At 42.5% G+C, this 27741-nt stretch overlaps 1 protein-coding gene across 2 annotated transcripts in view; it reads right to left on the reverse strand.

Moving 5' to 3' along the window:
- Positions 1-23698, reverse strand: part of ppm1h (protein phosphatase, Mg2+/Mn2+ dependent, 1H) — a 38826-nt gene extending 15128 nt beyond the window's left edge. Inside the window, exons 1-3 of one of the 2 annotated variants that reach the window (XM_010883948.4) lie at positions 23281-23513; positions 14002-14173; positions 12165-12524 (exon numbers count right to left, since the gene is read on the reverse strand). In XM_010883948.4, the coding sequence (XP_010882250.2) occupies positions 12165-12524; positions 14002-14173; positions 23281-23513 (765 nt within the window). Of the gene's footprint in view, positions 1-12164; positions 12525-14001; positions 14174-23280 lie in introns of both variants that reach the window. The other variant, XM_010883947.4, reaches the window with a different exon arrangement.
- Positions 23699-27741: the final 4043 nt, after the last annotated feature.

Consider the following 27741-nt stretch of genomic DNA (forward strand, 5'->3'; position numbering starts at 1 on the left):
TTTCTATACGACTATGGGAGTCACGGAATAGGATGAATTAGCCAATGGGAAGGTGGGGTTTGATCGGGTACACATGATGGTGCGAGGGACAGATTGCATATTTTGTCAGAAACAAATGACACATTTTTATTTATACAATTTTTTAAATAAATGCCATGGCATCTACAGTAACAACACTAAATCAGGACACGTTTATAGTGTCCCATCCAAATGGAATCCTACACAGGGTAATGGGAAATAATTCAGCTTTCAACAGTGAAAGGAACAAAAATCTGCAAATCTATTTGTGTTGGAGTAGCTAAAATCTTATTCTAATCTCAGAAGCATTAATATATGGTGATTTCTATCTTGATAGGTTAACAGTGATATAAAAAATTATTTGATCAGATTTTATGCATTTTTTATTATTCTCAGAACTGAACATTAGATACTCAACTAAAATGTAATATGAGATAAAAGGGAGCTTGTGTGAACAACCAGACAAAAAAACACAAATAAAAATAAACAGAAAATATTGAAGAAACGGATCCAACCCACAACTCCCCAGAATTGTAATTCTCAGGATTAAACACCAAAGTCTCATGATAAATTTGCACATAATCAGGCAATGTCATGGATTTGGTTTTTGTGAGTCATGGTGGGACCTGAATTGGGCTCAAATACACAATATTAAACCATAGATTGTGTATTCCTGTGCATTTTCATGAGATTTGATTATTGTTTTTTTATGCATAAAAAATTGAATATTGTGAAAACTATACTTTCAAAGCATATTCAGAGGTGTTGCTTCATGTTGTTGTCATAGCATACTGTTTTCATACTTATTTCCCTTGACCTGCATGATATTGCAGTTATGTATTAGGACTACCTAATTGTAATTCAAATTTTATTTTATATTGGGATCTACTGTGGGACTTTTATTGTGGGGACCTACAGTGGGGAGAACAAGTTTTTGATACACAGCCGATTTTGCAGTTTTTCCCACTTACAAAGCATGTAGAAGTCTTATTTTTATCATAGGTACTCTTCAACTGTGAGTGACGGAATCTAAAACAAAAATCACATTGTATGATTTTTAAGTAATTAATTTGCATTTTATAGCATGACATAAAGACAATGTAGGGTACATTGTTTGGTACAGAAACTTTTGTTTGCAATTACAGAAACAATACAGACTTTCAGCTCCCTCCAAAGATTTTCTATTGGGTTCAGGTCTGGAGACTGGCTAGGCCACTCCAGGACCTTGAGATACTTCTTACGGAGCCACTCCTTAGTTGCCCTGGCTGTGTGTTTCGGGTCGTTGTCATGCTGGAAGACCCAGCCACGACCCATCTTCAATGCTCTTGGAGATTGTTGGCCAAGATCTCGCGATACATGGCACCATCCATCCTCCCCTCAATACGGTGCAGTCGTCCTGTCCCCTTTGCAGAAAAGAATCCCCAAAGAATGATGTTTCCACCTCCATGCTTCACGGTTGGGATGGTGTTCTTGGGGTTGTACTCATCCTTCGTCTTCCTCCAAACACGGCGAGTGGAGTTTAGACCAAAAAGTTAAATTTTTGTCTCGTCAGACCACATGACCTTCTCCCATTCCTCTTCTGGATAATCCAGATGGTCATTGGCAAACGTCAGACGGGCCTGGACATGCGCTGGCTTGAGCAGGGGGACCTTGCGTGCGTTGCAGGATTTTAATCCTTGACGGCGTAGTGTGTTACTAATGGTTTTCTTTGAGACTGGGGTCGGAGCTCTCTTCAGGTCATTGACCAGGTCCTGCCGTGTAGTTCTGGACTGATCCCTCACCTTCTTCATGATCATTGATGCCCCACGAGGTGATATCTCGCATGGAGCCCCAGACCGAGGGAGATTGACCGTCATCTTGAACTTCTTCCATTTTCTAATAATTGCACTAACAGTTGTTGCCTTCTCACCAAGCTGCATGCCAATTGTCCTGTAGCCCATCCCAGCTTTGTGCAGGTCTACAATTTTATCCCTGATGTTCTTATCCAGCTCTCCGGTCTTGGCCATTGTGGAGAGATTGGAGTCTGTTTGATTGAGTGTGTGGACAGGTATCTTTTAAACAAGTAACAAGTTCAAACAGGTGCAGTTAATACAGGTAATGAGTGGAGAACAGGAGGGCTTCTTAAAGAATAACTAACAGGTCTGTGAGAGCCGGAATTCTTACTGGTTGGTACGTGATCAAATACTTATGTCATGCAATAAAATGCAAATTAATTATAAAAAAAAATCATACAATGTGATTTTCTGGATTTCTGTTTTTGATTCTGTCTCTCACAGTTGATGTGTACCTATGATCAAAATTACAGACCTCTACATGCTTTGTAAGAAGGAAAACCTGCAAAATCGGCAGTGTATCAAATACTTGTTCTCCCCACTGTATATTTTGAAAGGCTATGTGAGTGCCTGAGACAAGAAAATCATAGCTAATATGATCTTTATTCTTATCATATGATAATTGGAAAATAGGTCAAGCTAATTGATGTCAATTATGATTTACAAAATGGGACTAGATTATTGACAGGAAAGTAATTGTCTTTGCTCTCATATCTTATTTTAGAAGAAGAGTGTCTCTTGAAAATAGTAAGTTCATTAATTAACTTCTCATTACCATTATGAATGGAAAACTGAGGAAAATCCAGCCTACTGAGTCAATGTTTCACGTTGTAGAGTTTGGGGAAACCCAAACAAACAAATTTACTGTTTGCTAACAACGTGCAATAGTGCAGCTTCTCTCGTGACTGCCCAGTTCCCCTTACCCATCACTGAAAGTGAAAAGGCCTCTGATCGGAAGCACTTTTAAGTAACCTACATTTTAGTTATCAGTTAATAAACCTCCTGAGTAACGTTAAAATGCAGTGGCCATGTCTGATGTAGAACCCTTCAAGTAAATATACTAGAGCAGGCGTATGGCCCCCACGTGCCTGTATGCACTCCCAACTACGTCTGGGCATGCTCCTGCTGATACAGTGGATGGTGTCCTGGAGGATCTCCTCCCAGACCTGAATCAGGGCATCAGTGAGCTCCTGGACAGACTGTAGCGCTATTTGGCAGCGTCGGATGAACCGATACATAACGCCCCAGAGGTTCTCAATTGGACTCAGGCCTGGGGAACGTGAAGGCCAGTCAGTGGCATCAATGCCTTCGTCATCCTGGAAATGCCTACACACTGGCCACATGAGGCCGGGCATTTTCCTGCACCAGGAGGAACCCAGGGCCCACTGCACCAGCATAAGGTCTGACGGCGGGTCTGAGGATTTCATCCTGGTAACAGCAGTCATGATAGTGTTTGCTAGCACCAAGGACGTGCCTCCCCAGACCATCACTCACAAAGGAGCAGATACCAGTCCTGCTGCTGGGTTGACGCCCTTCTACAGCCCTGTCCAGCTCTCCTCGTGTAACGGCTCATCTCTTGGTATCTCCTCAATGCTCTTGAGACTGTACTGGGGGACACAGAAGACCTTACGACGGCACGTATGGATTTGCCATCCTGGAGGAGCTGGACTACCTGTGCAACCTCAGTGGGCTGTAGGCACTGCCTCATGCTACCTGTGGTGACAAGGACCTATCAAAACACAAAACTAGAGTAGACTCAATAAGGAAGGATAAGGAGAGAGCAATTGTCTGTGGCCACATGCAAAACCATTCCCTTTTTGAGGGTTGTGTTGCGGTTTCCTCTCCTTGCACCTGTTGTCATTTTCATTTGCAACAAAAAATGTGACACTGACTCACAATCGCTTATGCTTCCTAACTGGACAGATTGACATCCCTGAAGTTTAATTTACTTGTTGTACTGTGGTGATTGTGTTCCCTTCATTTTTTTGAGCAGTGTATAACAAAAAAGGCACAGGAATGCAAAATATCTGATGTTAGTTAATTTTTGCACACATTGTCTCACTGAAATGCACAGAAAACAAAATATGAGGTGTAAATCTGTGCCTTTTCACACAAATCAGTATGCAAACCATGTCTGATTTATAATGACAATCCAGCTGTTCTAGAAAAACCTTAAATCCCCCAAAAAGTTTCAATTGTACTTCTCCTGATTCTGATTCCCAAAGGAGCCAGTACACATGAAGTAGGAAATGTATGAAATCACTAGTGTTTCTTTCTGGATGAAGTCTACTATGAAGTCTACTAAATTACTTTAATGTATTTCCCCCTCTTAGCCTCCCAAAAAAAAGACTCCACACCACTGGTTCTCAAATCAGAGTCCGGGGACCCTGGACATTCTATTTCTATTGTACCTGGTAGTTAATTGAATTCAACTGGTGATCCAGGGGTACAATATCAAACATTTTATTTCAGTAAAATAATTCCTTGATGTCTTGTTAGCTAGACACATAGAAATCCACGAAGGTCTACGAGCTGGAAATCCAAAGAGGCCTACAAGCTGGACTGTAAGTTCCTCTCAACACAGCTCTATAACCCACATTTTATATCTAAAGTTGGTCCCAGGAGATATTGCCAGTCTGGAAAGCTGCTTAGATGCTTACTCTCCATAGGGAATGGGAAACTGGTAGCCTATACCTTTGTTGTCTTGCTAAGATTTCAGAATGATTGGTGAATGTTCAGCTGCGCTCCTTTCTTTCTGACTTTGCTATATGATAAGCAACCAGTGTTTCCACTAGGGACCAGCACTGTTACTGCAACCTCACCGGTTGATAAATAACATTGTCATTGCATTCTGTTGTACTGTTTACTGACCTATCCAAGGCATTTGATACAGTTGACCATTCCCATTCACTGAACTGAAGTGGACCTCTAGGTTTGGGAAATTGCACCAACTTGTAGTTTCATAACTATCTCAATGGCAGAACTCAGGCTATGACTGAAGGTTATTATTATGGGTCCACTGTTGTTCACAATGCATTGGTGAATAACTGGTGAACAATAACAAAAAAAAGAAATGGTGCTGATACACAGTGGGTGACATATTTTATAGTAAAACAATTAATTGTCCAGGCCACTTATGTCTGTTTCAGAGTAGGGGATTATAATCTATACACATAAAGTAGCTTATGCAAAACCATTGGATACTAGGGGAGTACAGGTATGCAAATGTCAAGGTTTGGGACATACTGTATATTTTAAGTCATGGTTTGGTACGATTTCAGTACTGTGGAAAAAAGACATGTAAAAGGTAACATTTCTTTTTATTTATGATGACGTTTTCCCTAATGGGAGACCTGAAGGATTCAAGAGGGTCCTCAGTTTCCCCTAATAGGAGACCTGAAGGATACGGGAGGGTCCTCAGTTTTCCCTAATGGGAGACCTGAAGGATACGGGAGAGTCCTCAAGATGTGGCTTGTCATTTGTGTTCGCCATATTTATTCACAAGGCTGCATAACGTGCTAGGTTACTTTAGTTGCTAAGTTACGGCTCCAAAATCCGTCTCCGGGGGGGAAACTCAGAGTTCAGAATTTTTGTTCTGCACACAAAAAATGTATGTGCATAGTTAAAACAAGTCTATATTCATTCGGATCACAACGCGTACCGAACCGAACATCCTCTAGCAAACGGTACAGCACAGATATGTGTACCATTACACCCCTATACTTTATAACAATCTGTCCTTCAATATATCTTTGATAACAGCTTTAGGATTCATTATTCTATATTTTATGTAAAGGTGTTATGGTCCTCTGCATGCAAGAAGATAGTTAAGTCATGTGATGTTTAGTGAAACAATGAAATACAGCAGGACAAAATAGGAATGGATAGTAATAGATGCTACTTTTTGGTGTGTCTTACCTAAATAAAACCACATGAGATAGCCTGAAGAAGTGGAGTAAATTCCAAGTTGATCTCAGGCTTGGATGCTTTGCTTTTTTAAGCTGATTTTAATGTATAGTTATGTGGTCAATTTTGAAAATCTTTCTGTCTGAACTAGGCAATTCTGTTTGCTAGATGCTGTTTAAGTTCACCTTGGTCACTTGGTTGTATTGTTGCCATTGTTATCAACATTGTACAGACAGTGTAGCCACATTGGTGGTAAGGGCCTAGTGGCTGTTCAACCAAAGTAACACTACAGGGGCTTGGAAATTTGAGGACTTCACTCAAGTCTGCAAAAATTTACTAAAAAAACAGCTTGCCATCATTATGTCAACAAATTTTCTTTGTTGTTAGCTCAAATTTGCTGTACTTCCCTTAACCTTAGCTTACTAGTTAGCTTTAACCATATTACCATATTCTTTCTAAGAAGAAAAAACAATGTCCATCTTAGGTGCCTGATAGTGTTGATTTTCAGTGTTACAGAAAAGGCAACATATACACATTGGCAGAGATTGTATTGATGGTGAAAACGGAATATGTCTGTTCAACTAAAAATGACCTTTACATTTGGACTGCACAATTTTTAAAGGGGCTGGACTGAATAGGCTGTATGCAGCCCCTAGCCAGGTTTGCCTTTGAGAGCAGAAATGGCCCACAGCGCAGGAAATCTCATGTTTCTGTAGTGTAAACAAGAAGAATCGTACACCCCCTGGACCAAACGCTTGTCTATCACAGGGTCAACGATCCAACTAACTGTATGACCTGGGACCTCGAACAGGAAGTGATAAGTGAAATGGTGTGTATTTTGGGTTAAAGAAATGTCATGAGACCCTAGCCATGTTAAGAATGTGTGTTTTTGTAAACCTCTCCTGCAACAAGGCCATACCACTTCCCCCACCAACGCTGTCGCTTTGGAGGAGAAACACATTTATCAGGAGTGTGTGTTTGTGCATGTGCATAACGTGTGGGTGTGTGCGTTAAAGAAGGGGATGTTGTGAACAAATGTGTCCTTCACCCAGGGTGAGTTATAAATCTGTAGCAGTGCGTACATATTTATCCTGCCATCAAGCGCCTGTGGCTGCTGAGGAAAGCCTTAAATTATGAAAATGTCTGCATGAACAACTAGCTACACCTTCCTTCCCTTATGGCATTGGTACAATGGAAAATTATTTGCTCACAATGACGAACATACCAACAGTAAGTCAAAGACAACAGCTGGGATCATGGTTTTCCCCCTGTGTGCCTTCACAGGGCAATATCAATGCCTTCACAGAGCACAAGTTCACAGGGCGGTAGAGATGAAAACCGATCCAATCTTCGCCTGTTATTCCAGTCCTTCAGTAAACAGGACTCCTGATAAAACGGTGGTGAGACACATTTCTTTTTGATGTTTACACATCTCTCTGCATTCATCAGGCTCTGGCAACCTCCTCCAGAAATGCCCCGTTTCCATAGGAATGTGGTGATTTATGTCAGCCTGAACTAGAATCAGAACCGTCGGTGGGTGGTGATCCCAGTCAGATATGAGCGAGAGAGATGAGCTAGTCTAAGACAGGGAAATGTGTCTCACCACCACCAAGCAGAACCAGCACCCAAATCATTTTGACAGATTTTATTTGAGGTGAATGAGGTTCATTAAATATAAGAAGGGAGATTATCAAAGAGAATAGCAGCAGGACAGAAAAGTGCAGCTTCAGCTTCAACTCCAGACAAGAGCCAGTGGCAATGAAGGGAAGGGAGGAGGGGAAGGGAGGGAGGAGGGGAAGGGAGGAAGGAAGGGGAGGGAAGGGAGGGAGGGAGGGAGGAAGGAGGGGAAAGGAGGGAGGAGGAACTAAAAAATATGGCAGAAAAGAATACATAGCGGGTGTTAAAAAAAGTGATGATAGAAGAGAGCAAAAAGGAAAAGAGCAGAGAACAGAGGTGTGAAGAGAGGGAGTGAGAGTGACAGAACCCTTTATCACCTAGTGAAATCAAGGATGGGAATTAGCTGAATATTATGGTGAGAGTTTGACGTCTAAATTAGGAAATTCCTTATGACAGACTGCTGTTGGATCAAAGCAAAAGAAATCCGGCTGACATCCACTCAAGTGTATCGGCATGACATTGTATTGCCGTTTGGTAAAATCATGGATTTATATATAGACGTTAAATCTTAATCCTTAATCCGTGTACATCACACAGTCATTACAACGATTGTTAAGCGTCAACAAAGTCTGAAATGTGCACAGTTGTATGAGGAATGGTGCAATATGATAGCTTGGGATCTCAGTGGCACTATAATAAAATAATAACATAAAAAAGAATCACACTCAATAGATAACAGCACACTGCCATCAAGTGGTGAAAGAGAGGAAACAACAGCTGCTGCAGTAGGTTACCCAGGTTTGTCTGATGAAGCTAATTGCGGTCACGTTTTATGCAGTGACGACAGGTGAGCTCAGAATGCGGCAGGTGTTTTACTTCTATTGTTCAGGTAGACCACTTAGCTTCCTGACCCCACGCAAGACCAAGCCTCTCAAAACCACACCTTTTGTGTCAGACCACTGAATGATGCCAAGTCTAGCCCCGCACATCCACTTGTTGCATAGCATCACAACCAGATGGTAAGGGGCACTGAACAAATGTCGGCCTGCCGGTCCGGGGAACAACTGTCAGTTGTGCTGCTACGGACGGCCTAGCACCGACCACACGCTGCTGATGAGGGGAACAGCTACAGAACACAGATCATGGGGACAGAAAGACGGACGGGTGGGAGTGCTAGGGTTCTGCTGAGGAACATCAGGCTCATTCAAATCCGTTAATAGCTCTTTCGGAACTACATGTGGAGGATGTCCGACATTTAGACTGTGATCCATTGAAAGACAAGGAAGCGGCGTAGAATGTTCACGAGTCCTGTGACTCGGACCCACTGATCTGCAATTTTGACTTCAGTACACCAACTACCTGCATATCACCATAAAATATTCTAATTATCAAGAGAACATTGATCAGTGTCTATCGACTGAGCAGATAATGAATGCATAAGGAGTCGTTAAACTGAGCTGTGATGTCGCCTGCAGTAAATCTCCTGTAATTAATGGATGCCGTGGTGTCCCTTATACTATAATTAATGTCTAATTGACGCATGGTAAATTAAACAATAAGACACAAGCCCTGGTATATTGGCCAACACCACAGAGCCCTGGGGGGCCTTATTGCTATTATAAACGGGTTACCAATGCAATAAGAAATGTACAAAAAAATATTGTTTTGAGCATAACAGTGATATATGGTGGGAATTCAACCAATCATCATTCATGGCTCCATCCACCCAGTTTATAATAAATTATATGAATATGGTCCCTGATTCTCAGAGCATCCCTCCAGCAGCAATGCAAGTATGTTCTTTTAAACCAGAGGCCAAATGGGAACAACCTAATAGAACATTCAGGTATTATCTATACCTGGCCCAGCCGGAAGAGGACTGACCCATTCCCCAAACAGCTCCTCTCCAAGTTCCTGTCTTTTTAAGGATTTTTTCCAAACCACTGTACTTATGCTTCTGCATTGCTTTCTCTTTTGGGTTAATTTGGGTATACAGTAAAGCATTTACAGTTAGGTCTGGAAATAATTGGACACTGACAAGTTGTTATTTTGGCTGTTTACAGAAATACGTTCAAGTTATAGCTAAATAATGAATATGGGCTTAAAGTGCAGCTTCTAACCTTATTTTGAGGGTATTCACATCTAAATTGGAGGTAGGGTTTAGGAATTACAGCTCTTTAATATGTAGCCCCTTCTTTTCAAGGGAGAAAAAGTAATTGGACAATTGACTCAAAAGCTGTTTCATGGACAGGTGTGGGTTATTCCTTCGTTATCAACTAAGCAGGTAAAAGGTCTGGAGTTGATTCGTGGCATTTGCATTTGGAAGCTGCTGCTGTGAACCCACAACATGCGGTCAAAGGAGCTCTCGGTGCAAGTGAAACCGGCCATCCACAGGCTGCAAAAACAGTTTGATACATTCTGAGAAAAAAAAAAACACACTGGTGAGTTCTGCAACTCAAAAAGGCCTGGACGTCCACGGAAGACAACAGTGACGGATGATTGTAGGATCATTTCCATGGTAAAGAAAAACCCCTTCACAAAATCCAGCCAAATGAAGAACACTCTCCAGGAGGTAGGCATATCATAATCCAAGTCTACCATAAAGAGAAGACTTCACGTGAGCAAATACAGAGGGTTCACCACAAGGTGCAAACCACTCATAAGCCTCATGAATAGAAAGGCCACATTAGACTTTGCCAAAAAACATCTAAAAAAGTCAGCCCGGTTCTGGAACATTCTTTGGACAGATAAAACTAAGATCAACCTGTACCAGAATGATGGGAAGGCAAAAGTATTTGAAGGTTTGGAACGGCTCATGATCTGAAGCATACCACATCATCTGTAAAACACGGTGGAGGCAGGGTGATGGCATGGACATGCATGGCTTCCAATGCCACTGGGTCACTAGTGTTTATTGATGATGTGACAGAAGACAGAAGCAGCCCGATGAATTCTGAAGTGCATCGGGATACACACCGATCAGCCATAACATTATGAGCACCTGCCTAATATTGTGTAGGTCCCCCTTTTGCCGCCAAAACAGCCCTGACCTGTCGAGGCAGGGACTCCACAAGACCTCTGAAAGTGTACTGTGGTATCTGGCACCAAGACATTAGCAGCAGATCATTTAAGTCCTGTAAGTTGCGAGGTGGGGCATCCATGGATCGGACTTCTTTTTCCAGCACATCCCACATATGCTTGATTGGATAGAGATCTGGGGAATTTGGAGGCCAAGTCAACACCTTGACTCGTTGTGTTCCTCAAACCATTTCTGAACCATTTGTGCTTTGTGGCAATATCCTGCTGGAAGAGGCCAATGCCACTAGAGCATACCGTTGCTATGAAAGTGTCTTCAACAATGCTTAGATAGGTGGTACATGTCAAAGTAACATCCACATGAATGGCAGGACCCAAGGTTTCCCAGCAGAACATTAACCAAAGCGTCACACTGCCTCCACCGGCTTGCCTCCTTCCCATAGTGCATCCTGGTCCAATGTGTTTTCCAGATAAGCAACTCAGACTCACCCGGCCATCCATGTGATGTAAAAGGAAACGTGATTCATCAGACCAGGCCACCTTCTTCCATTGCTTCGTAGTCCAGTTCTGATGGTCACATTCCCATTGTAGGCACGTTTGGCAGTGGACAGGGGTCAGCATAGGCACCCTGACTGGTCTGCGGCTACGCAGCCCCATTCACAACCAACTGTGATGCACTGTGTTTTCTGAGACATTTCTATCAGTACCAGCATTAACTTTTTCAGCAATTCGAGCTACAGTAGCTAGTCTGTTGGATCGGACCACACGGACCAGCCTTCGCTCCTCACGTGCATCAGTGAGCCATGGTCCCCATGACCCTGTTGCCGGTTCACTGCTTTTCCTTCCTTGGACCACTTTTGATAGGTACTGACCACTGCAGACCGGGAACACCCCAGAAATGCTGCAATTTTGGAGATGCTTTGACCCAGTCATCTAGCCATTACAAATTGACCCTTGTCAAAGTCGCACTGAATCTTACGCTTGCCCATTTTCCTGCTTCTAACACATAAATTTTGAGGACAGAATTCTCACTTGCTGCCTAATATATCCCACCTACTGACAGGTGCCATTATAACGAGATAATCAGTGTTATTCATTTCACCTGTCAGTAGTCATAATGTTATGGCTGATCGGTGTGTCAGATTCAGCCAAATTCAGCAAAGTTGATTGGACGGCGCTTCACTTAACAGATGGACAATGACCCAAAACATAGTGCAAAATAAACCCAGGAGTTTAAGGCACCAAGTGGAATATTCTGCAATGACCGAGTCAATCACCTGATCTCAACCCGATCGAGCATGCATTTCACTTGCTGAAGACAAAACTTAAGACCCACATACAAACAACAACTGAAGACAGCTGCAGTAAAGACCTGGCAAAGCAGAGGAGGAAACCCAGTGTTTGGTGATATCCATGCATTCCAGACTTCAAGCAGTTATCGACAAAGTAACATTTTATTTATGATTGTGTACATTTGTCACGCTATTACATTTGAGCTCCTGAAATAAGGGGACTGTGTATGAAAATGGTTGCAATTCCTAAACTTTTCATACAATATTTTTGTTCAACCCCTTGAAATAAAGCTGAAAGTCTGCACTTCAATTGCATCTCGGTTGTTTCATTTGAAGTCCATTGTGGTGTCGTACAGAGCAAAATTAGGAAAATGTTATCAGTGTCCAAATATTTCCGGACCCGACTGCAAATAAATGTGAATAATTGTAAATAAATACCTTCAAAACATGACCCTAAACTCACCATCTCTTTGAAGGCGTTCTCCACGGCTCCCATCACCAGACTCTCGTGTTGCACCTTCTTCTCTGTAAAGAACCTGGAAGGTGGGGGTTGGCTAGGGGAACCAGGGGCGCCTGCGGCCCCCCGCAACGAGGCGGCCCTGGTTATACCTCTATGAGTGGTGGGGGTGAGGTGGTGGTTGGTGGGCTCTTCCCCTTGGACGATGGGGGCCAGCAAGTCCGGGTTCCTCAGGATATCCAGGACGTCCTGGAGGTGTTCCACGATGTGGTGCTGGAGTAGCTTAGATGCCACCACTGCCGCCCCTGAGCCCGCATGGCCATCAAACAGAGCCCAGTAGTGGAAGGTCAGTCCTGGCTCTGCGTCCTGGATACACACACAATACTTTCAGACTGAAATTCATAAAATGTTCCTATTTTCCATGTCAGACATAAAAACTGCACAGCACAGAGATAGTGTACATAATAGAAGATTACTGAAGATATTCTGAACACTCCTGTGTGCCTGGAAGACCAGAGAATACACACATCTATAAACAAATGTACGCAGACCCCATGTACACAAAATAGATTTCATTTCATGCATTTCCAAACATAACAATAACCTCCTGATATGCAAAAAAAATCTTGGGGTCACACAAAATAAAGCAGGCTAAACAGTATGTCATACTTTGTCTTGGTATGTTTTCCATGCTGAAGTGAGTCATGGGCTACTTGCGCTACTGCAGGCTGTGTGGAGGTTCTACACAGACAGCCCTTATGGAGGTCATTTTAGAGGGGGATGTCTGTGTAGTAGGGCGGCACCTCATGTCGTTTCAGCATCGACATTGCGATGTACGCATCCGCAAGTCACACCGCAGAACGTGCGATTTAGTAAGGTAAATTAAAATAAAATGGAAAACCAGCTTTATATCTGTCTGATATAATGTAATTTACTCTGATTTATGGGTTATTGGATACACCGTTTATTATTATAATTTTAAACACTTTCGTTGCTGCATGTTGTTGACATGCAGGCTCTGCTTGCGCGTGACGAAATGATGAGCGAGGAACAGGCAAAAAAGACCGAAATGGAGAATTTGGTTGCAATAAGAAATGCATAGTTAATTACATGGAAATATTTCGGCTACAGGCAGGATGATGTTGACCAAAAACAGGTACTTTGTCGAGAGTGCCTTGCAATTGTTGCCACAACACGACCAATTTGTTCGATCATTTAAGGCGGCGACACAAATCTTCGTATGGCTAGTGCAAAGCATCTCAATGCCGTCCAAAGCAAAAATCTATTTCGGATGCATTTGCCAGTATTACACCATACGAGAAAGGTTCCAAACGGCAGTGAGAAATCACAGATTCAATAACATTTCACGTCGCCAAAGACATGTTACCAATTAACACGGTTGCCCGGAACATGGTGAAGGCTGCACCTGAACAAGTGGACCAGATTGCAGTGATTTGGCCACAGACTGCATCTTGCAGTTGAAGTTATGCCCAATTGCGCATTCTATTTTACTACTGTTGCTATTGCTACTCTTACTGTTACATATTATTACCTAGCAACCTGTTCTGAAATATAATTTTCATGAGTTTCATAAATTTTAATTGAAGAAGAAGGGGCTGGGGAAGAATGAAGAATACATATTGCAGATAGCCAAAGCACTTTCTGAAGACATCCTGTATTTTTTCATATTGCAATATATATCGCAGAAAAACTGAATTTTGCAATGTCAGTTATTTCCAATATCATGCCACCCTAGTGTAGGTGCTGGACACTGAATATTAAAAACCCACAATAGACCTTGAAGCTCCATCTGGAATCTACAAAGTCAGAAGGGAGTACTCACAGAGTTCTTCATAAGCCCCAGTCCCTCTCCGTTGGGTAGGGAGGACCTTCTGACATTGGTGGGGGTCCTGCTGGGGGTGGAGTCACCCCCAACACTGGGTCTTCTCGTGACCACCATCACCTCACAGCACGCCTGGTCCTCGTTCAGGTGACTCTTCCCTGCGTTGATCACCCTGTTGGTGAGAAGAGACCAGACTGTGAGATGACAAACAGACACACAGGGGGAACTGTAGGGAAAATGTTTAATGTAACACTCTTAGTTTCCCCATGTACATGGAGGACTGGGCTATAGGGAAGTCAGAACCACGAGATATTTTAGAAAATAGCAACTTTTATTTTCACTGGCCCCTCCGATGGCTATTTTCAATGGAAACCATGGACAAGGAATCAGCCATTCAAATCACCCACCTGTAGGACTGGCCAGGAGAGTACAGCATGTCTGAACAGTTCCAGACCTAATTTGCAACCACGGTGCACTCAAACGCTACAGTAGAATAGTGTCAAAATGTGATCAGTCTTCAGTTAGAGGGGAGGTTTCAGGGTGGTTCCTAAAACACATGTTGAACGGAAAACCAGATAAACCACAGAGAAAAGGTATATAATAATAAAGACAGGCCTAATCTGTCATTGAGGGTTTGTTATAATACTCAGTTTAAAAAAGATTCATAAATCCATATACAGCATATATATCTCCAAAAATGTAAGGGAACACTTAACTTACACACAGGGTCTCGATGAACAAAATGTATTGAAGATCAAAATCTTTATTATACATTGTGTAATTCGTTGAGAACAAAATGACATAACAGTCAATGGAAACCAAAATCACCAACCGATTGAAGGCTGGATTCAAACTCACTTTGAAAATCTATGTAAACAATTGAAATCACTGGCTGTTCCAACTTGTGAGAATTTCACCACAGCAACTCATAATGTGACTCAGTAGTGTGTATGGCCCCCACATGCCTGTATGCACTCCAGACAACATCTGGGCATGCTCCTGATGAGACGGTAGAGGGTGTCCTGGGGGATCTCCTCCCAGACCCTAACCAGGGCATCAGTGAGCTCCTAGACAGTCTTTGAAGCTACATGGCAGCGTGGGATGCAATGATACATAACATCCCAGAGGTTCTCAATTGGATTCAGATCTGGGGAACATGAGGGCCAGTCAATGGCATCAATGCCTTCGTCATCCAGGAACTGCCTATACCCTCGGGCAACATGAGGCCGGGCATTGTCCTGCACCAGGAGGAACCCAGGGCCCACTGGACCAGTGTAAGTTCTGACGATGGGTCTGAGGATTTCACCCTGGTACCTAAAAGCAGTCAGGATACCGTTTGCTAGCATGTGGAGCTCTGTGCAACCCTCCAAGGATATGCCTCCCCAGACCATCACGGACCCACTTCCAAACTGATCATGCTGGGTGATGTAGCAGGCAGCATAACATTCACCACGGCTTCTCCAGACTCTTTCACGTCTGTCACATGTGCTCAGTGTGAACCTGCTCTCATCCATGAAGAGAACAGGGCGCCAATGGCGGACATGCCAATTCTGGTGTTCTCTGGCAAATGCCAATCGAGCTGTAGGGTGCTGGGCTGTGTGCACAGGTCCCACTAGAGGACGTCGGCCCCTCACGGAGTCAGAAACATGCACACCAGTATCCTGCTGGAGGTCATTTTGTAGGGCTCTGGGAGTGCTCCTCCTGTTCCTCCTCGCACAAAGGAGCAGTTTCCGGTCCTGCTGCTAGGTTGATGCCCTTCTACAGCCCTGTCCAGCTCTCCTCTCCTCAGTCTCCTGGTATCTCCTCCATGCTCTTTAGACTGTCCTGGGGGACACAGCAAACCTTCTTGTGACGGCACATATGGATTTGTTTTCCTGGAGGAGCTGGACTACCTGTGCAACCTGAATGGGCTGCAGGTACCACCTCATGCTACAAGGAGTTACAAGGACACTAGCAAAACACAAAACTAGAGAATAATCAGTCAGGAAGGATAAGGAGAGAGCAATTGTATGTGGCCACCACCTGCAAATCCATTTCCTTTTTGGGGGTTGTCTTGCTGTTGCCTCCAGTGCACCGGTTGTCACTTTCATTTGCACCAAAACAGGTCACATTGATTCACAATGGCTCATGCTTCCTAACTGGACAGACTGATATCCCTGAAGTCTTACTGACTTGGTGTTATACTGTGATGATTACGTTCCCTTAATTATTTTGAGCAGTGTATATGAAAGGAAATGAACTGACGAGCTGACATACTGCAAGACACGCGGACAGACAAACAAGGGCTCCCGTCTCTCTCTAGCCCTCAGCTAGAAATATGCTGCTCCGTACAGAGACAGTTCAACTACATTATAATGGTATATTATTCCCGATATAAGCAGAGCTTGTTTGAATGTTTTAATGAATGAAAGGAACATACAATAAAGATGCAGTCTGGTACGTTTGCAATTCAAAACCTCCCAGTTTGAAAGGAACTGTTTTTTTATGAAATTGGGCACCAATAGGCAAATAGGGCATTGTACACCATTTATGGGGACTCTGTTGGTCTAACTAGTGCAACTGGAACAATCAGTGGCCAGAAATCTGAGTGCATCATTTGTTGTTGCAGGATAGTATAAGAACATGTTGATAATATGCAGTAAAAGTGAATATATAGGGTCGATTTCGCAGACACAGTTTAAGCCTAGTTTAGGACTAAAACAAGCTCAGTGGATTTTCTATTGAACTTGATTTTGTAGTCCCAGACTAGGCTTAATCTGTGTCTGCGAAACCGGCCCATAGTGTTAAACAACATTTAAACGTGACCTGAACACACCCTCTCCAGTAACTGTCGGGCCAACGCCCGAGGGAGAACCACCTGGTCCGGTGCTGCCAAATGGGGCCCTTGAACACAGCTTGGCTGCCACCCATTGACAAGGCACACCTACCATGGCTCTCTGAAAAAATATATGCCTGGGCCTCCTCACTTATATAAGACATTAATACAATCAGTGGGCCCTGCCAAGCAATGGGCCCCGTGAACCATACCCACCTTTCCCTGCGTTAGCAACGGCCCGGCATCTACCCATAATCAGGCCTCGTCAGGGGGGTGCTAAAAGGGCCCCTTAAAAAGCAGCACTGAGACAGCAGCAGAGGGGAGAAGGCTGAACGGCAGAATACCCGCCCCCAAGATTTTGTTTTATTTTGCTTTATGCCCTCTAGGGCCCAAAACACTGGTACTGTGTCTGTTCCCTGTGAAAAGCTGGAAAAGCATAGTACTTTTTAATATTTTTCCTCACACCCTTGTTATTTTTTTAGATTTCAAAACGACAATGGACGGACAGCGGCAACAGGGTCTTACCGCTCCTCTGAATTCCCATCTACCCTCATGTGGTGGACAAAGGGTGGACAATTATTTATTTTTTTCAACATAATATATTCATATCAAAACCTAATAGAGTATGAACACCCTTTGCCTTCAGAACAGCTACAAAGCATTCCAAGAAGCATTGGAAAGAGAGACGCGCATATACAAAGGACAAAGTCCAAAAGGTGAGTCTCAAAAACATATCCTCAAACAAAAGGAAAACATTGCATGGTGAATGAAAATGAATGCATTAGATGTACAACAGCCATCATACATACAGACATACATACATATACAGCTCCGGAAAAAATGAAGACACCACTGCACCTTTTTCTTTCCTTTCCAAAAAAGTTGAAAAGGAAAGTTTTGAGTGAGGAACAGAAGCGTTCAATTGGCAGTGGTTTCTTATTTTTAACCCTTCTGTTCCTCACTCAAAACCTTATTTTCCGACTTTATGTCAGAAAAAATAGTGCATCGCAGTTTGTTGCGTATGGGGCTGCGTAGCCACAGACCAGTCAGGGTGCCCAAGCTGACCCCTGTCCACCAACGAAACCACCTACAATGGGCATGTGAGCATCAGAACAGGACCACGGAGCAATGGAAGAAGGTGGCCTGGTCTGATGACATTTCCTTTTACATCACATGGATGGCCAGGTGCATGTGCATCACTTACCTGGAAAACACATGGCACCAGGATGCACTATGGGAAGGAGGCAAGCCAGCAGAGGCAGTGTGATGCTTTGGGCAATGTTCTGCTGGGAAACCTTGGGTCTTGCCATTCATGTGGATGTTACTTTGACACATACCACCTACCTGAGCATTGTTGCAGACCATGTGCACCCTTTCATGGCAACAGTATTCCCTGATGGCATTGGCCTGTTTCAGCAGGATAAGGCACTCTGCCACAAAGAAAAAATGGTTCAGGAATGGTAAGCAACGCAACAAGTTCAATGTGTTGACTTGGCCTCCAAATTCCCCAGAAAATATCTCCTTTGTATGTTCTGTCAGTAGAGAGATATAATCACCAGAAGATAGAGCTAGAGAAACCCATTCAGGAAAATTGTGACCAATTGGTCGATTTTACTTTGAAGGCAGAGGAAGCAGTTAAATGCTAGTTCTTTATTCATTCCCAAAGGGTGAAGGGTTTTGAGAAAGGAAAACAGCTACACTGAAGTAGACTGAGATCAAAGTTCTCACTCACACATGGCTGTCTGACTTGCTGTTAGCATCAGCGAAAGGACATGCAACTGGATTTTAGATTGTTCCTTCTTATAGCACTCATATGTTCTATAGTACATGTTTTTATCTACTATTTTACCCACATATTGTTTCTTACATGGACAGAACATGAAATATACAACATTACATATGTATAACCAAAGACAATATATCAATATATACATCACCAAATTGTTTTTGTAAACAATACCAAAACAATCCTGCAACTTGAAAAACAATCCTGCAACAATGAATGATTGTGTTTGAGCCCCCACACAGTCAGGGGGTGGCATGCAGGGATGAGAGCAGCAAACCCAGACCCTCCACCACTACAAGTGTTACTCCAGTTTTAACGGGTCTCTCATCTCTGATCTGAGTGGAATGGGCAGCCATGCCCTGGCCTGAGGGATGAGGAGCGACTTCGGAGACAGCGGTTGTCGTGTTTGCTTGGTTACTCCCTTCTATTCCCTCTACATTTGGGCCTCACTACATCTGACCTTAATAGACTTTACTGCATTCAGACCCGTCATTGTTGCCTCTTGTCGGCTTCTAATAATGGGACAGTGGCTCGGTTCCAATTTCCAAAGCCCACACTGGCACACCACTTAGAAACAAGTCAATGCGTTGGACAGTGCTAAGTGGTAGGCTAGAGCGGATATGGGAAAGTGGCCAGGGATGCTTGGCCTTGATTGTTAGGTAGGAGAATACTACCATTAATGTGCATGTGAAGGGAGTGATTACAGTCATTGTTCTTACAAAGTCGGTGGAGGGATGAGCAAACCGCCAAACCTGATACTGAAAATGGCATCAGAGGAGACTACATTCTCTCATTACTTGTACTCTTATTTCACAAGGAGAGTTGCATCATGAAACAGAATAGACATCTGCGCTTAAACAGAATTCCTGTTTGTTCTATAAACCAAAGGTATTTATAAAGCCGTTTTTATATAATCAATTGTCACTAAATGCTTATAGAAATATCCGGCCTAGAAACCCCTAAGCGCAAGAAACCACAATATTGTAAACGGATGCCCAGTGGTTAGGAAAAATATCCTAGTAGTTACAGCCTAGGAAGAAACCTACAGAGCAACCAGACTCTGGGGTGGTGGCCAGTCCTGTTCTGGCTGTATTGAGTGAAGATTAAGTGTACATGACCGTTTTGGGCCACATAAAAAATGTTGGCATGTTAAAATTATCAGTGGGTCAATAAACACTGGTGAGCTGTGTCCAGTCTTTGTTACATCCTGATAAGGTTTTCATGACAAAGGCACCATCTAATTTTTTATTGTATCCCAAACTGAGTAGGTCACATTCCAACTAGGCCTAACCCATTTACAGTGAGAAAGAACATAAAGAGCCTTTTGTAAGCATTGAGATAGTGAGGATATTTCTTATTTTGGGTCAATACTTCAGTCATAATATCTATTAGGTAGGAGAGCTTAAATGTCTCTGAAGTGGAGGGGGTTATGTCTTGTGTTAACTGATAGATAGGAACAGAGCAGACCTGGTTTCAAAGAGCGCTTTCCCTACTCTGTTTGTTCATTGAGTAAGTAAATGCTCACAGCAGAAGAAGAATGAATTCTGAAGAGTACAGGTCTTGTCAGATAAAGTACAAGCAAATTCCTCCAAACACTTTGAGCAGTGCTTCATCATATAGCAAGACAATGAACCCAAACATACTGCTATAGCTACTAAGCAGCTTTTCAGGTCGAAAAGTTATGTAGTGACCAAGTTAAAATGTCTTTAATTTGCTAACAATTCGATTTAAGGCAAAAAATAAATGAACGTTAAGATGGCTACAGTAAAGAAACATCTAATGTGCCAATACTCTGATCCAGTTCCTGTGTGTGACAGTCACAGTGTAATTCCAAACAATATTAATGGAATGTGCTCTCAATTCCTTGCCCGGTTAAATTCCTCCCTAAGATAGAGATAGAAAATTCTTATAAATAAGTGTTAATACAAGTGATTACCCACCCACTATACATCTGCACAAAGGGATGTATATTTGTGCCCTGTATGTGTAGATGTCTGTGACATCACTTTAAACATGCATGTCTGCCATTCTCCAGTCAACACAGTAGCCGCGTTCATGCTACACAGACACACATATTGATTCATTTATTGATCCTCTTCCATTCAGTTCATGAGTGCTACGTAGCCTCAGGACAGGAAAGAAAGAGAGGGAGGTATTGACAGTAATATGGTGGTAAGTAGACTTTAGTAGGCCTATGAAACCGATGTGAAATGGCTACACGGTTAGGGGACGGCGCTGATGGCTTTTGAATCGGTTACGTCACTCTGAGACCTTGAAGTGAATGTCAACGGTTCCCTTTTGTGGAGTAACGGTAACTACACTTCATGGGTGACGGCTGTCACTGTGTTCAGAGGGCCGTTGTGGGGCCGTTGGAGAGACGAAGAAGCAATATGGTTACACCTACACTGGGGAGCATGACTAAGACAGTCAGAAAGATGGAGGGGTGGGGCGAAAACAAGACACTGTCCTTCTGAAATGTATAGATCTCAGAGGACCTAAGAGCAGAAGAAGGGCTATGTAGTTTAGACTGCTGTGTCCTTTATATTATTCCTCAATCGCCAATCTGTGAAATGCAGGCCAGCTTTTCCATGAGAGCCTCAGTGTTATGCAGTTAGAAGGGCCATTCCTTGGCACATGACACAGTTTATTCCCTCCCTAACTGGATCATCTCAATACGGGCCGGGCTGCCTGCTGGGAGGAGAGGGGAGGGCGGCCTGCTGGTCAACCAGCTGTTGACTAATCCACAGCAGTGTAACAGTGCCATCCCTATACCCTACAGAGAGCAAGCAGAATCATGTTGGACACAGCCTGAATCTGATCTTTTAGGGTAGCATGCAATCTGGAGCCTTTCGGCATGTGCGCAGTGTAGGCTCTGAATGGTTGTCCAAATATATACGGCAATAGTCCTTTTTCTCATTGTACATGAGACATGCATCCATTTATCGCAGTTAAGACCAAAACTGAGAGTCAACGGTAAGATAAAAGATTGAAAAAAATATGATGGTATCTAGTGGCAAACAGGGAACAGAAAATACTTTTGACAAAATATGTTTCAGTTCCCATCCTGGCACAATCCAGATTTATTACAAATATGGAACAAGTATGTTGTTGTTCATTCATTCTGCATGCATCTTTCACAATTGCTATGTTTATTATTTGTATGCTTGTCCTTCCCACACTGACTTTTACTGATAATTAATTCATTGACTGTACTTACTCCTAAGTTGCATGTTTGTTTCATCTAGCAATCTTAAAATATACTGTATGAACTAACTCTGAGTGACTCTGGATAAGAGTATCTGCTAAAGGATTAAAACATCAAATGTAATTCATATATATATTTGTAATAATGTGTTCCTTGGCATTTTGAATTCAAAGTAATTTAACTATTTTTTATTTTCCTTTAATAGCAGCACAAGCTGCTACCTTCATTGAATCAATGTAAACGAGTTGGCTTTTCATGGGTCAATCAGCAAGAATGACCACAGCTTTTAGTATGTAGATAAGTACCCAAACAAAGGTCCAAAGCAAGTATACAAAGGTAAGACATCCGTGACACATGACCTGATGTATGTTTAACACCATGTCCACAACACAGTGATCTAACCTGCAGGAAGAAATGTACTGTATGGCAGGCATAAGTAATGAAACTGTAAAGGGAAGTTGGCAATCTACAACTACCAGACACATGAAAGCAGTAAGGTCTCAGCGCTTTACTGTTGACTCAAGTAGCAAGGAGACTTGGCAAAGCAAATACGTAATAAGCAAATATCATAGGCCACAACAAAGAATGATCAACAAGCAGGCCTAAATTAAAGACCGTAAAACGGTCAAAATAAAGACTCTAATAACTAGAGGATATCTAGGGCATGCCAAAGTGCCTTTTATTCAGACATCCCTTAGCATGAAGGCCACATGGCTCCTACGCCCCTGCTCGTATAAAATTACAACAGTCTCAACCAACCCTTAACAGTTAAACAAATAGAATAAACCAGTGGATTTTCTAAACATGATAGAGTATCAGCAGTTATCCACACTTTATGTTAGCCACTCCATTAGTCCATGTTAGCTAACATGGTTGAACAAACTTCAGTATCTAAACATCTAATCACCAAAAGACCAGGGCATATGCCAAAGAGCCCTGACCTCAAGGGGCCCTATTGATTTTTTTGTGTCACCCTCATGTCAACATGGCTTATGGGTAGGTTATGGTAAAATGTTAATAGTCAAAGGAAATAACCTTTTAGCACCCAAATCCCACTTAGGGTCTCTAAATGGCAAGAGGCACTTCTGAAACCATGACACACAGAGGCATGTACTGTATATGATATGCATTTGGGTGTTGCAGATACCCAGATGGCAATACCCTATGGTATTATAAAGCCCATTACAATAAATCACATTTTGGTTGTTGTTGGTTTGCTGATGTTGTTAGGTCAAAGAACTGGCATTTTGATGAGATGTCATTTAGTAAATACAACCGTTTTTATCTGTGTTTGCGTTTGAGAGATTAAGGGGCAACCTTTGCACTTACTGGTGAGACTGCACTGCCAGCTCTATTCACATGGAAATAAACCGCACATCATGTGTAGCCAACGCTCCATCTGGTCAGGTAGTGCTGAACTGCCAATGCAGCTGATGCTATGGTCTTACGACTTAAAGATGGACGCATACTTACTCTGCATAACCAGTGGCCCATGGCAGCCTCTCCGTCTCTTTCAGAATGAGTATCGGCCGAGCGATATGATCTGCCGAGCACTCGATTTCATCCGGTGACAGTCCCAGAAACTCCGGTCTTGTATACGGGTATTTCAGTGGTAAATCGGAGCCACCGAGATGGTCACCGTTGGAACTGCCAGCCATCATACCTCCCATAAAATTGGCCACAGCTGATTTCATCCGCGTCAGCATGTTCTTGCCGCAGCTTGAGTCCAAGCGATAGTAACGCACGGGTCCCTTCGCCCCGAATTTTGCCTTTGCTCAATAGCACATTTGGCGGACAGCAAAGGTTCAAGTACGTCCCTCTCTCTCTATTAATTCAGTCCCAAATGAACGCGGAAATACACTCATGTTGAGTCCAGTCACGTGACAAACTGGTTGCTTACTGGATTTGATCGTGCAGTCAGCCATCACGCTATGAGCCGTTTGGCAGCACGCCAGTAGTTCCAAGGCAGCTATCCCGTCTACACGTATGTGGACTAAAATGACTGCAAGCCTACACATCTGTTTGCATTCCAATTTGATCCTCACTTAGAGCCTAAAAAAAATTTCATTCACTACAGAGACGTCCTCTTTTGAGTAACCTCACCGGTGATTTTTGTCTGACAAAGCATTTTTGCTTTAGTATATTTGACAAACAAGTCGTCCAATTTCTTCATAGAGAAGTGGAGTATGACCAGGGTTGGGGAGTAACGGATTTATTTCTTAATGACTGCAATGAATTGAAAAATTATAGTAACGTTTTTGTTGGAAAAATGTCACCAGATGATGTTTTGGTGGTGAAATTGAGTTAGATGTATTGGTTGTTTGTCTGTAAACAGGTCAGTCAAACTAATGCAATACACCTAGCTATGCTACCAGTACATCTGCATTGTCTCAGAAATAAATTGATTGTCAGTTGAAGGGCATCTTCCATAATTAGTGTTTATCATAAAAAGTGGGGATTATACATTAGGCCTAATTATTACAGTCAAATCACCTGCAGTCATGGCAATTATAGGAAATAATAAGGAATAACATTTTGTGGACTTACATTTTATGTTCAAATGGTTGACTGGTACTGTAATCAGAGTCCACAAAATGTAATTCTATAATCAGAGTCCAGTCGAAACTAGGATCAAAAGTTTGGACATCTATTCAAGTGATATAAATAAACTGAGCAATTTGAATCCTAGATGCTGATTCAGGATTCAAATGTTAGCTGTGGTCAGGGCCAGCTCTAGAGCAACTCAAGCAGTTGTTTGGAGGCCCGACTGCTAGGGAGTCGCCGACCTCTATGGGAGAGGGGGTCCCACATAAAATTTTGCTTAGGGCCCCTAAAAGGCATTGTCTGTGATATATGAGGTCATATACCACAGGTATGACATCACTTTTTACTCCTCTAATTGCATTGCTAACTGGTTTATGCGCACAATATGACATTTTCAGTTTTTTTTATGGCAAGGGCTTTGTCCAGGCACTCTGCAATGTGTCGTTCCTATGAACAGCTGGTATCTGCCATACAACACACCCCCTCATGCCTTATTGCTTACATTATATTAGTTCCCTATAGAACTATTTAGGAGACCCAGGTAAATGCGACCTAAAAAGTCAGTAAAACAGTTTTGTTGGTGTTTATTAGCTTGTTCAAAGAAAAAAAAAATATCAAGAAAAAAACATATGTGACACAATAATTCACACGCCGGCATTTAGTACCTTTGCGAAGTTAACAGCCTTAAAAAATGTATTTCTTAACAGACAGATTTTCTTTAATAGTGGCGAAATCAAGCATCAGTATGCCACAAACAAGGGAGAATAATGTCTGGATGAATTATACAGTGGAGATCAAGTTCATCAGTTTCCATGGCTGTACTGATGGTACCTTTGACGGAAAACTGTCTGTCCCTGTTGTCCTTAAATGCAGGATTGATCTTTCTTCCTGCTGACCATTGTGAAGTACAACATCTGCTTTTTCTAGATGCCTATAGCATAATCTGAAAAAACGATGTAATTAAAAAACAAAAGAGCATTTAAAAAATGTTTGAAAGACAAATATGGTTATATGGAAATGCTGGAAATGCCTTTACTGAGGGTTGCTTCCCAGAAGCAGAACCCGAATGTTTTGTATGTGAAAGGATGACTTATTAGCCTTTAAATCTATGGTGATAAACGGCACTGCCAAAGTGGAAAAAAGATGGCATTGACAAAGTATAGAAAGATGCACTTCCTTGTGGCAGCAGTGGAATGTCACCTGGGTTAAGAAGATTTGATGGCGATGGTTAAGGGTTAGGGAAAATAGGATTTTGAGTGTAAATCATTTGTCATTCCACAAACAAGTACATTTGTGTTTGTGTTTCACATTTTTACTAGTTGTATACACAATATACACAAGGCAAGCCACACAACAAAATGTTTATGGAATTGTGTGTGTGTGTGTGTGTGGAGGGAGAGGAGGTAATCAGCCTACAAGGCTCACAGATGGACAGACACAGACTGTTGCCCACTCATTCAGAGGCCACACATTATAGGATTATCTGTGGGCCTCCAAGGTGGCGTGTATGTGTGTGTTTGTTTATTTAACCCTTATTTGACCATGTATGTGGACTGTAAACACCACATTCACTACAGCAACAAGGGTAATAGTTACATAGAAGACGCTGGGGATGCTTCAGTGACCATGGTGGTATGAATATCAGGTACACCAGGGTTAACACCTGTGCTTATAAAATTACTATCATAAGGATGTTTGGTGACCACAGAGAATCAGGACCTTCGTTTTACATCCCATCCAAGAGATAGAATCTACACAAGGCAACGTTCCCACTCAATACACTGGAATATTGTGTGTGTTGTGCGTATGAATACTGTATGTCTCATGATAATTACTCTTGGTACAGTGCTTTGTCCAGCGTACCAGTGATTCAGAGTAGGATTCATTAGTAATGGAGCTGACTACCAGGGTCACCAGGGTCCGTTCTAGGCTTAAGAGACATAAGTGATGGCTCAGGGTCCCCCTCGGCCGCTAGGGGCCCCCATCCTGATGATTTCCTTTACTGTAAAATTGTCTTCTGGTCAGTGGCTTTACAGACAGCAGGAGGATAGTATGTCCGAAAAAAGATCATGAAGTGAAGCTGAGGAAAACATTTTAGCAATGTTACTGCAACGTGAGAGCCACACAGACTTCAGTTCAAGTTGTGTAAAATATTTTAGCATTGTTACTGCAACGTGAGAGCCACACAGACTTCAGTTCAAGTTGTGTAAAACATTTTAGCATTGTTACTGCAACGTGAGAGCCACACAGACTTCAGTTCATGTAGCCAAGTTGTGTAAAACATTTGGGTGTAAAGTATTAGCTGTTTTCAGCAGGCTTTTCCATCAAATTTGAATGAACATATAATATTCCCATCTGCACTATTGAAGATTATGGCACCGTGAGCTTAAAGAAAACTTTTACCTACCTTGATTGCGGTCCATTTAGTCGATCAATCCTCCCCCACTTGTTGCACTACAGGTGAGTTTCCATAAAAATCCATATATGGTGGTGCACTACTGTTGTGGTATGGCCAACCAATAGGTCACTCAGGGGGTCGTGGTATATTCCCAATACACCATGACTAAAGGCTGGTCTTAGGCAATTCGCAAACCCTATCCCAAAAAGGTTAGGATAGAGGCAACAAAAGACTGGAAAATTGTGTAATGCTAATAAATACTGGAATATCAAAAAACTAATTAGGTCAATTGGCAACAAGTCAGTAACATAAGAGAGTGACAAACTGGCCTGCCTGCAGTCCAAATCTGTCACCCACTGAAAACATTTGGCGCATTATGAAAAAAAGAAAATACGACCAAGTAGATCCCGAACTGTCGAGCAACTGAAATCCTGTATCAAGCAAGACTGGGAATACATTTGACTTTCAAAACTACAGCAATTGGTCTCCTCAGGTCCCAAACACTCACAGAGGGTTGTTAGAAAAAGAGGTGATGCAACACAGTGATAACCATGACCCTGTCCCAAGTTTTATGAAACGTGTTGCTGGCATCAAATATAATGCACATAATGCACAATCGGAATTACCAATGAATAGATCAGGGGCTATTTTTTTATTATTATAATTTTTTGGTCCGTTTGAGATCCGGGGCTATTCATAAAAGATCTGGGGCTATAGCCCCGGACACCCAGGACTAACGACGCCACTGAGGACCTAGTAGAATTTTAGAAATAAAACAAATACACTATATGACCAAAAGTGTGTGGACACCTGACTATCACACCTATATGAGCTTGTTGGACATCCCATTCTAAAACCATGGGCATTAATATAAAGTTGTCCCCCCCTTTGCAGTTAAGACAGCAATCACTCTTCTGGGAAGGCTTTCCACAAGATTTTAGCGTGTCTCTGTGGGAATTTGTGCCCATTCAAATGCTGTTGATAGTAAGTTA

This window comes from Esox lucius, chromosome 19 (assembly GCF_011004845.1).
Source record: "Esox lucius isolate fEsoLuc1 chromosome 19, fEsoLuc1.pri, whole genome shotgun sequence".
Taxonomy (NCBI): Eukaryota; Metazoa; Chordata; class Actinopteri; order Esociformes; family Esocidae; genus Esox; species Esox lucius.